The sequence below is a fragment of the Chrysochloris asiatica genome, unplaced genomic scaffold (genome assembly GCF_000296735.1).
Source record: "Chrysochloris asiatica unplaced genomic scaffold, ChrAsi1.0 scaffold00207, whole genome shotgun sequence".
Taxonomy (NCBI): Eukaryota; Metazoa; Chordata; class Mammalia; order Afrosoricida; family Chrysochloridae; genus Chrysochloris; species Chrysochloris asiatica.
The window spans coordinates 3,014,030-3,025,896 of NW_006408725.1; the positions used below are offsets into that span (position 1 = coordinate 3,014,030).

The 11,867-nt window shown below is 40.1% G+C and overlaps 1 protein-coding gene across 1 annotated transcript in view; it reads right to left on the bottom strand.

Moving 5' to 3' along the window:
- Window positions 1-11,867, bottom strand: part of F5 (coagulation factor V (proaccelerin, labile factor)) — a 142,580-nt gene that overhangs the window by 97,947 nt on the left and 32,766 nt on the right. The window contains exon 2 of the mRNA XM_006872654.1: window positions 9,162-9,253. Within this exon, the coding sequence (XP_006872716.1) occupies window positions 9,162-9,253 (92 nt within the window). The remainder of the gene's footprint in view (window positions 1-9,161; window positions 9,254-11,867) is intronic.

Consider the following 11,867-nt stretch of genomic DNA (forward strand, 5'->3'; position numbering starts at 1 on the left):
ACTCGATGGCACCTGACAACAACAACAACAAGGCATAAAGTGGCTAGCTTACAAGCTTTCATGAGTGTGCTTACAATTAAAATGATATGGGGAAAGTTCATCCATTTTGCATGAAAGGTACAGGCAGTGGACTGTATTGTAGTGAATTATCAGATGCCTCTTCTAGTCATAGTCTGTAACTCCCACCAAACAATGTTTCTGTCCTGCTGGATCTGGGTAAGAGGAGAGAGAAGATACTGATAAGATGAAATGACTCAGTTGTGAATGTTAGTAGAGTTAACTGCAATTACAAGAACTTGAAACTATTGCCTGGATATAAAATGAACCATCTCAGAAACAGGAATGGGGACCTCATTACCATCAAGAAGACAGAGCCAGGAGTGGAGTCCTTTGGATCCCAAGATCCCTGCACACTGAACCTCCTCGCCCCAAGGACAGAAAGCTGTGACACTGGAGGGATGACAGAAGAGAAGCAGCAGCAAAACCAAGAACCAGAGCACAAGACATAACAGTTGGCTTCTCAGCCCACAGAGCAAAAAAAGCTGAATGACTTTGGGCAGGAAGCTTGCTTGTAGAGTGAGCTGCCTCCAGGCACTTAAGTGGGGGAGCTAGGTTTGCTGACCCATACAGCTAGAGCTGGGTGCCTCCAGGCTGAGGCTTATGGCAGAGTGGTTTGTCCTTTGGGCATTTATCAGCAGCTGACTAGAACTGTGCCCTGAGCATTTTCTGATCCAGTATTGCAACCTGTGAACTCCCCTAGTAAATCCCATAACTGTAAGTATTGTCTCTAAGTTCTGTGTGGCCATTGCGACAAACTATTGAAATAAGTTGAAGAGAATGTGCTGTGGGAGGAAGGGTTGGTTGTCACATATTTTTGTGAGTTCTGACTGTACTAACACTTTGTGCTCTACATTTTGCTACCATGGTTTCTTTGCTTGTTTGATTTGTTTGGTGGCACTAAGTGGTTGCAAATGTCAGATGCCCAGAACCAGTGTCCCGTATAATTTAGCCTAATAAAACCTCTTACTTAAATGGGACACTTGGGAGTATTTATCCAGCCTCCCTTCCTGCTTTTTCAGAATTAAAGCTAAACAATAGAATGTTTTCATAAAGACAAACCAAATACCTTTACCCATGTAGGTAAACACATGACTCAACATTGAGCTGCTCTTTAGTTCTCCATTCAGATGGCCCAGAATCTTTCTGTGGCTTTTCTCTGTGCCCAAAGCTAGAGTTGTGGAAGGGGTGGCCTACCCTGAGGCCTGGTGATCACAGTACACTATGTACCCAATTTCTTGCTGATGTGGAATTAGATAGGACTGCAGGAGGTCAGCTAATCCCAGCCCTTGTGTGCAGGTGAATGCTTACGTAATACAAGGCAGCCCATTGTTACTATTTTAAAATTCCTTTGGGATAAACATTTCACAATCTTCCTTGAAAGGATGCAAGACTCAAAATTTGCTGTTTTAAAGTCCAAGATAGGATTCCTGAAAATAAGCCCAGATCTTCTCCATATCCCCATTTTCACAAATCTCACCAGACAGGTATCTTTGGACCTCCAGCCCTGCAGCCTCATTTGTTGTTGTTAGTTTCCATCAAGTTGGCTCTTACTCATGGTAACCTTAATGTATAACAGAACAAAGTGTTGCCTGGTTCTTTGCCAACATCATGTATGTTTGTACAACCTAGTTGTTTTAACTTCTGGGTTCCTGCTGCAGATGTGGGAGAGTGGTCTAGGAGCACATGACTTGTGGAGGCTCAGCTAGAATTATACCCACCAGATGGGTGGGGCAGGAACTAAGGGAAAGGTTTACATGGGAGCTTCAAAAATATCTGGGAAAATTCCATTATCTTTCCATTTCATTTTTCTTCAGATTCTTTGAAGCCCTCCTCACACATGGCACAGAACTAGGATGGGAAATAGGAAAGATCACAGTTAATGGTAGCATTTGAACCCAGATCATCTCAAATTGAGAGGCTTTTCTTTGATACCCAATCTGTCTCCCTGTATCAGCTACTATATGAAGACAAAGCAAGTGCACTTCTGCCATTCAGGGATTCATAGATAAGCAACTTTGGGAGTTCAAGAAGAGGCTGAATAGAAATGGATGCTAAAATGCCTCAGAAATCACAAAAAACAAATGCATTGTAAGCTACACAGAGGTTGACAGAAAAGTAATGTTTCAAGCAAAAATCATTTAAATGTGAATCAGGAGCTGCTCTCACTATGAAGTTAGATAAGCAACTTTGGGAGTTCAAGAAGAGGCTGAATAGAAATGGATGCTAAAATGCCTCAGAAATCACAAAAAAAACAAATGCATTGCAAGCTACACAGAGGTTGACAGAAAAGTAATGTTTCAAGCAAAAATCATTTAAATGTGAATCAGGAGCTGCTCTCACTATGAAGTTCTATTTATCATTAGTGAGTTTGAGTTAGGAGATCACAATAAGAATGGATTGTCTGAAGTAATATTGATCACAGCAGTACTCTCCTCTTCAAAACCCCTCATTGGCTCCTATTGCTTAAAAGACAGTCTCTAGTTGATGAGGTATGGAGGGGATTGTAACCATGGCAGTGAAATTGATATACGATAGAATGAATGTAAAACTAATGTTCCCCCATGTAAACGATCACATAATTCACAATAAAACATTTTAAAAAAAGACAGTTTCCAACCTGGTGCTGATCCTTTTTTTTTTTTTTAATTAATGCTGTAGGTTAATGCACTGGACTACAAAGTCATCTGAACCATAAGGTCGGTGGTTCAAGCTCACCAGCCACTCCTTGGAAACCTTGTACAGGGTTGCTATGGGTTGGAACTGACTCAACAGCATTTAACCAACAACAACAAATGGCACTCAGCCCAATGTCTTACACAGCAAAAGTATTCAAATTCTGTTAACTTGGCCAAAGCCTTACAAAATTAAGGCTCTAAACACCTGCCAACTCCTTTTTACCCAGGCCTAATTAATAGGCACATTTTCCTTCTGTTGTTAAGTGCTGTTGAGTTGCTTCCAACTCATAGCGACCCTGTATAGGGTTTCCAAAGAACAGTTGGTGAGTTTGAACCACTAACCTTGATAATTCAATTTAACAATTCTTAATCATCTATTTAAGGAGCTCTGGTAGCATAGTGGTTACGAATCGGGCTGCAAACCACAATGTCAGCAATTCGACACTACCAGCTGTTCCGCGGGAGAAAGATGAGGCTTTCTGCTCCCGTAAAGATTTACAGCCTCAGAAACCCTGTACAGGGTTGTTATGGGTCGGAACCGACTCGACGGCCCTTAACAACAACAATAATCTATTTGGAGTTCTGGTGTGACACTGCAGGATAAATGCACTGGACCACAAAGTCAGTTTAAGCCACAAGATCGGTAGTTCAAATTCACCAGCTGCTCCTCAAAAACCCTGCACAGGGCCACAATGAGTTGGAACCAACTCGACAGCTCTTAACAACTTAACTATCTGTTTTGGAGTCCTAGTGTGGTACTGTAGGACAAACATTGGACCATGAGGTTGGTTTGAACTGCAATGTCAGCAGTTTAAACTCACCAGCCTCTCTTTGGAAACCCTATACTGACTCAACAGCACTTAACAACAATGATCTAGTTTACATACCAAGCGTGGGGGTGGAGCTCTGAAATTGAATAGACACTGATTGGTCTGGCAGTGTATTGACAGAGAACAAGAGGCCCTTCAACTTCTCGTCCACAACTACAGATGAAGTTTAATTTGAAGACCTACTGACCTCCTCCTCACTTGTCCTGCCCCAAATTAAAGTAGAATCCGTTCTACCTAGTGCTGTCACAGCCAAGCTCTGAATTCTACCACTTCCTGCTTCTGAGTCTGGCTCCATCAATTATTTTCTCTCAGATGCTCAGATGTCTTTATCACTTTCTATTGAATTCTTCTCCTGAGCACATAGCTTTAAGTCACAATATTACTTTTTAAAAACAAAACAAAACAAAACAAAAAACCTCCAAAACATTCTTAAGTCTTCATTCCTTTTCAGTAGTACCTTCTTCTCCCACTAGGAGCCAAGCTTCAAAAAAATTCTATCTACTGATTCCATTTCTCCACCCTCTATTCACAACGGAACCTCTCTAGTCAGCTATCTAGTCAGCTTCACTATTCCATAACAAAAGCATTTTGAGGGGGAGCTTATATTAGTAGTTCTTGGTAGACTCTGACCCTTTGCTTCCAGAAAACTGCATCTTGCAGCTTTCCTCTGCCCATTATGAGCAGACTTTCTCAAGTTCCTTTTATTTCTCCTTGACCCCTCTCTTAGATCCGAGTGTTTCTTTGGGCTCCTTTGTAGCCTTCTCTTCTCATTATACACTCCTGAGCGATGTCACACATCCTCCCAAAGCTTCCTTGACCATCTTTATTATATAGTCTCTCAAATAGTTATATCTAGTTCACATCAATCTCATGAGGTCCAAGTCTCTATACCCATCTGCCCGTTTTACTTCCCTGAGTAAATATTCCACAGGCACATCAAACTCCAATCCTGAAAAGCAACTTATCTCATAAACTTTTCCATTTCCTAAAATTTCCCCTTACTATATGGTCCAGTATTTACCCTGTTACTCAAACCAGAAACCTCAAAATCAATCATGACTCTGCTATTTTCCTGGTTATCTACATCTAATTAATCATCAATTTTAGTTGACTTTGGCTCCATCTATTTCTCTTCATTGCAGCTGCCTCACTAATTTCCCATCTGGATTGACACAACAGCCCCATAACTCATTTCCTTGACTTTAACTTGCCTTTCTCCAATCCATCTCCTAAAGCACTAATCCTTAGATGTCTTTATCCTGTTTAAAGTTTTTCAGTGACTATTGCCCTCAAGATAAAGCTTTAGCAGAACTCCTTGACCTACCTGGTCCCTACCCCCCTTTTATTTGCTTCTCTTGTTTGTTTCCTTAAAGTCTGTGTTCCAGCTCTGTTGATGTGATGGCCACTGCCTAAATATACCACAATCTGTCACCTCTAAACCTTTATACATACTGCTTCCTTGGTCTTCTCCCTTTCCACACTTTACTAACTTCTCCTCTCTTTTCAGCTATCAATTTAAAGACTTTTCAGACCCTGAGACTACAGATAGATGTCTCCTATGTCCTATTCTCTGGAGTCCTGGTATGGCACTGTGTGATAAAGCACTGGACCACAAGGTCAATTTGAACCACAAGGTCAGCAGTTCAAACTCACCAGCCACTCCTTGGAAACACTGTGTTAATTGCAACCGACTCCACGGCACTGCACAACAACAATGTCCTACTATAGAACTCATCCTAATTCTTCCTTATTACTGTAGTGTGATTGCTTGTTTACCTAACTCACTGGCATTGAGTCACTTCCAATTCATTGTTATTATAGTTAGGTGCCATCGAGTTGGTACCAACCCATAGTAACCCTATGCACAACAGAACAAAACACTGCCTGATCTTGGGCCAACCTCACAATTGTTGCCACGCTTGAGCCCATTGATGGTGCCACTTTGCCAATCCATCTCTCTGGGGTCTTCCTCTTTGTCTCTGACCCTCCACCTTACCAAACATGATAGCCTTCTCCAGAGATTGGTCCCTCCTGACAATATGTCCAGAGTATGAGAGACAAAATCTGGCCATCCCAGTCTTCAAGGAGCACTCTGGTTGCACTTCTTCAAACACAGATCTGTTGGTTCTATGGGAAGCCCATGGCACGTTCAGTATTCTCCTCCCACACCATCACTCAAAAGAATCAATTCTTCTATGGTCTTCCTTATTCACTGTCCAGCTTTTGCATGCATACGAGGTTATTCATCACTTGGGTCAGGCACACCTTAGTCCTCAAGCTGACATCTTTGCTCTTACTCATGTTGTTGTTGTTAAGTGCCGTCTAGTCAGTTCTGACCCATAGAAACCCTTCACCTGTATAGGGTTTCCAAGGAGTGACTGGTGATCTTGAACCACTGACCTTGTAGTTCAAATGGCTTTGCAATCTGGCGCATTAACCCACAGTGCCACACCAGGACTCTTTGTGAGACTGTAAACCTTTATGGAAGCAGACAGCTTCAATTTTTCCTTGAAGAACTGCTGGTGGATTTGAACCATCAACTTTTCTACTATCAGTCCAATATCTAACCCCCAGTACCACCAAGTTTATTTATGTTGTTAAGTGCTGTCAAGTCAGTACCGACTCATAGAGATGAGAGGCTGTTGAGCTTGAACTGCCGATCTTATGGTTCAAGGCAACCTTGAGGTCCAGCGCATTAACCCGCAGCACTACACTAGGACTCACTAGGATAGTTTACTTATGGGTTGTCCCAAAAGTTAGTTGGTTAGCTCCCGAAGGTCAGGCCCCAGGTCTTACTCATCTGTGTAGCCCTAGAGACTGGAATGCAGTCTCTTCTCACTCAATACATAGTTATGTTTCTTGGCTTAAAGGAAATTTATACATGAATATTACCAAAAAATCAATGTATACATGAACATATATAAAGAATATATAAATTAGTGGTATAATTAACAATGCTTGTTATGTGTTAGCATTATTCTAAGCACTGTGTATTTATGAGTTCATTTGACCCTAACAGTATCCCTGTGAGACAGAACCTAGTAGAAGGCACTGTGGGTGAAGAGAAAAGGGTATTAATTCTAATGGCAGGAAGTGAAAGCTGATATAGTTTTAGAGAAAAAGAGGCATCTCAGTAGGTAGTAGTGAAAGCCGTGGATGTGGCTGAGCCCTGAGGAAGATGATCCAGTGAACTATAATAAATATTGCTCACTATTAGTAATTATTGGAGTCCTGGTATAGTGCTGTTAGAGAAACGTTGGACTGATACCACAAGGTTGGTGGTTCCAATCTACCAGCTACTCCTTGGAAACCCTATATGGGGTTGCTATGAGTTGGAACCAAGTAAAGGCACTTAACAACAAACAACATTACCAATTATTGGTGGTGGTTGGTGGTTGGTGGTTATGTGCCGTGGAGTCGGTTCCGACTCACAGCGACTCTGTACAGGGTTACTGAGGCTGTAAATCTTTATGCGAGCAGAAAGCCTCTTCTTTCTCCTGCAGAACAGCTGGTAGTTTCGAACTGCTGACCCTGAAATTAGCATCCCAATTTGTAACCACGACACTTTATTATGCACACATAATTGGCTATATTAATACTACTAAATATTATTAATAATAATAAGGTTGGAGACAAACCAAGGCAACTAGCTCAAGGGAAACCAGGTGAGTAGAGTTTCCAGAATGTGGAGCGTTAATTGTTCTACTAAGGCAGGGGGTGGGAATGTCTGGCCCGAGTACCTTATAAAGCCCATGAAATCATTTGGTCTGGCCCAGACAAGGCAACCTCAGGTCCAGTCATCACATTGTTGTTGTTAAGTGCTGTTGAATCAAGTCAGTTCTGGCACATAACAACCCTGTATAGGGTTTCCGAGGAGCGAATGGTGAGCTTGAACCTCCTACTATGCGGTTCAATCCAAATTTGCAGTTCAGCGCATTAGCCAACCCACAGCACTACACCAGGACTCCAGCCATCATACTGTTGTCATTGTTATGTGCCGTTGAGTCGATTCCGACCCTTAGCAACCCTGTATAGGGTTTCCAAGGAGCAGCTGGTGAGCCTGAACCACCGACCTTACAGTTCAAACGACTTTGCAGTCTGACGCATTAGCCCACAGCGCCACACCAGGACTCCAGGATTCCATTCGGGGTGAGTTAATTAAATGTTTGACCAAATACAGCAGGCTAATTTTTAGTTGATAATTTTGTGTGACCTGGGAATGATGTTATAAATTTTGGCCAAAAAAAAAGGTTCCCCACCCCTACAGTGAGGTCAAATGGAAGAATTGAAAAGAAATCATTGGCTTGGGCAACTTGGAGGTCACAGAGATTATTTTGAGAGTAATTTTAGTGGTAATTTTAGTAATCTAGAGTGATTTAGGAGAGCAAATGTATATAGAGGCTCAATACAGACAACTCCTGCAGGAAATCGGTAGTGAAAGAAAACACAAGGGGAATGGCAGGCAGGACCGAGAGACAATTTCTTCTTTCTCTGAATGGGAGTTAACCTGAACAGTATTTTTTGCTTGGTTTTGTTTTATTCCTGTTGATTTTTCAAAAGGAGAGAAGGCACTAGTAGAGGAAAGATTAGCTAGAAGATACAGAAGGGATTAAAGAAGGCAGGTGAGACTTGGATGAGTAACAGATAGAAGAATGAGTCTGGGATGAATTTTCCTTAATTATTGGGGTGTGGGGTGAGTAGGATTAATTAATTAATCTTAAGGGGTACCAGCTTGAGAAAGTTATCTCCAGATGACCTCTAGGATTCCTATAGAATATGGTAACATATTTTAAATTTTAGAAACCCATTCAACATATGTCTTTGGTTAAAGACCAAAACAACAACAGAAAAGAAACCACTGCCATTAAGTTGATTCCGATTCATAGAACAGAGGACTTAAAACGAAGAGTTGGTTTTTCTGTTTTATTGTTTTAGCTATCATGTGTTTCACACTAAACAAACAGAAGAACAGGTGGGATAGACAGTTGCAAAAGAAATGAGCCACACAAAGTTTGTTTGAATGAGTTCAGAGAACCAGATGGAAGCAAAAGTTCAATTTGTTAAGGCACAGCTGTACTCATTATACTAACCCAAAAGCTCTGAAAAGGCAGATTCTGTGTGTGTCTTGTCCACTGTGCCTACTTCAATGCCCAGTCCACAGAAGATACTCAATCATAGTTTGTTACATGAATGGATAAAATTTTAAGCTCTTAAAATTTTTGTTTAACTATTTCAATCAAAGCTAAAATCAGGGACAGCTGTATGGATATGTAACCTGTCAAATTAATTGCACAAGGCCCTGAGTTCCAAAGGGCCTTCTGGTTTAATGATTTGCTGTCTCTGTTTTGAAATTCTCAATAATATAAACAAAGGGCCCCCACATTTTCATTTTGCATTGCATTCTATTAGTTATATAGCCAGTCTGGGTTAATAGAAACAATATACATTTCTATAAAATGTCATTAAATGGATATTTTAAATATAGATGAATCACCAGTTATCTATGAAGTTACTCCACACACATCAGCACCACCAGCACAACCAATTATCTATAGAGATGTACCTTTAAAATTAAATGTCTATATCTCAGGCTTACCTGAAATGCTAGATCGTGGTTTTTCTTTCTTAAAATATGCTTCATATTCTCTGTAAACAATTTTCTTGAAGGAAGTTGCAAAAGTAGTCAAGCTAGAAACAAAATACAAAAACTAATTTTTAATACATTATAGTGACTATGACATCCGCTTCTCAAAGTATAAAAAGGTAGATCTCTAATGTCCTCAGACTTGTATAAATAACAATATTTTTATATTTTAGAAATCCACGGTTTCATAAATATGAACACGTAGTGAAGTTAAGGAAACACAGACAGTAAAACCTGTAAGAGGCAGAACTCAATGCAATTGCCTTGCTTTTCCAGGTCTTGCAAATTTTCTGTCTTTGATACAGTACAGTCTTACCACTCTTTCATCATTCAGTTTAATGGAAAATATTTTAGTTTTTCTTTGCCAACTTTCCACCTCACATGAGTCTGACTTTCACAGGTTTAATTATCGGTCTTCTAAAAATGTATTTTGTTCTAATAACCATTCTTTTACAAATTCAATTAGCTTCCATTGAATTGATTCTAACTCATAATGACCCCAGGTGTGTCAGAGCTTAATTTTTTGGAAATAGAACACCAGACTTTCTTCTGATGGACTAAAAAAATCCAACCTTTTGGTTGGCAGCCAATCATGTTAACCATGCAGAGTCTGCCTATCACAACTTTGTTGTTGTTGTTGTTAGGTGCCGACCCATAGCAAAATTTTGCACAACAGAACAAAACACTGCCCAGTTCTACACCCGTCTCAAAATTGTTGTTATACATGAGTTCATTGCTGCTGCCACTATATCAATGCATCTTGTTGGGGATCTTCCTGTGTTTCGCTGACCACTTTACCAAGCATGATGTCCTACTCCTGGGATTGGTCCCTCCTGATAATATGTCTGAAATATGAGCGATGAAGCCTGGCCATCTTGGTTTCTAAGGAGCAGTCAGACTGTACTCCTTCAGCACCGACTGGTTTGTTCTTCTGCGAGTCCATGATACTTTTAATATTCTACTCTAACACCATAACTCAAATGCATCAATTATTCTACAGTATTCCTTATTCACTGTCCAACTTTTACATGCATATGAGGCTATTGAAAATGTCATGCCTTGGGTCAAGTTCACCTTAGTCCTCAAACTGACATCTTTGTTTTCAACACTTCAAAGAGGTCTTACGCAGCAGATTTGCCAAATACAATACGTCGTTTGATTTCTGGACTGCTGCTTTCATGAGTGTTGATGGTTGATCTGAGCAAGATGAAGTCTTTCACCTTTTCTCCATTTATCTTGATATTATTTATTGGTCTAGTGGTGAGGATTTCTGTTGTCTTTACATTGAGGTGCAGCCAAAGGTGGTGGTCTTTGATCTTCATCGGTAAGTATTTTAAGAACTCTTTGCTTTCAGAAAGCAAAGATATATCATCTGCATATCACAGGTCGTTAACAAATCTTCCTCTACTCTAGATGTCAGGTTTTTCTTCATATAACCAGAATCTTGGATTATTTGCCCAAAATGAAGATTGAATAAATATGGTGAAAGAATACACCCCTGACACACACCTTTGCTGATTTTAAACCATCACTGTATCCCTGTTCTTTTCCAATGACTGCCTCTTGGTCTATGAACAAATTTCTCAGAAGCACAATTAAGTGTTCTGGAATACTCATTCTCTGCAATGTTGTCCATGCTTTTCATGATCCACACAATCAAAAGCTTTTGCATAGTCAATAAAGCATAGGTAAATATCTTTCTGGTATTCTCTGCTGTCAGCCAAGATCCATCTTATTACATCAGCAATGATATCCCTCATTCCACTACCCTGTCTGAATATCTGACAGCTCCCTGTCAATGTACTGCTGTAGCCACTTTTGAATCATCTTTATAAAAAATTTACTTTCATATATTAGTGATATTGTTTGCATTCCATTGGGTCACCTGTCTTTGGAATGGGCACAAATATGGGTCTCTTCTGATTAGTAAACCAGGTAGTTTTCTTCCAAATTTCTTGGTATAGATGAATAACTGTCTCCAGTGCTGCCTCAGTTTGTTGAAAGATTTTAATTTATATTCCATCAATTTCCAGAGCCTGGTTCTTTGCCAATTCCTTCAGTGCACCTTGAACTTCTTCCTTTAGTCTCATTAGCTCTTGATAATATGCTACCTCTTGAAATGGTTGAATACCGACCATTACCTTTTAGTACAATGACTCTATGTATTTTTCTTTTCCTTAAAGCTTTTATTGTAAATTGAGAGATAATTTATATGGGAGAACACTGGTTTTGCACTCATCCTATCATATTTCATATTTCATTTCCTTGCAATGATTACAATCCCCTCTATGCATCATCACTCAACAGTATTTGCTTCTATTCTCTCTGTTTTTTGGTTTGTTTGTTTTTTATGTACACAAAAACACTAAGGAATTTATAATCATTTAAACAACTAAAGGGTACATTCTGCAAGCCTGCCTCTTGGCCACCAGCACACAGCCTTTCTCTTTCCATGTGTCTAGAGTCCTCAGCTGCTCTATCTCTCCATGTCATCATCTTTACCTCCATCTCTGGTGTCATTGTATCTCTGTATAGGGTCTCACATTCTGCTCGTGCTCTTCTCCCTTGATAGTACTAGGGTTCTCTGTTTATGGAATGTAAGATTAACTACCTCCTCCCTTTATGTTACAAAACTTCTACCTTTACAATTGTGACAGT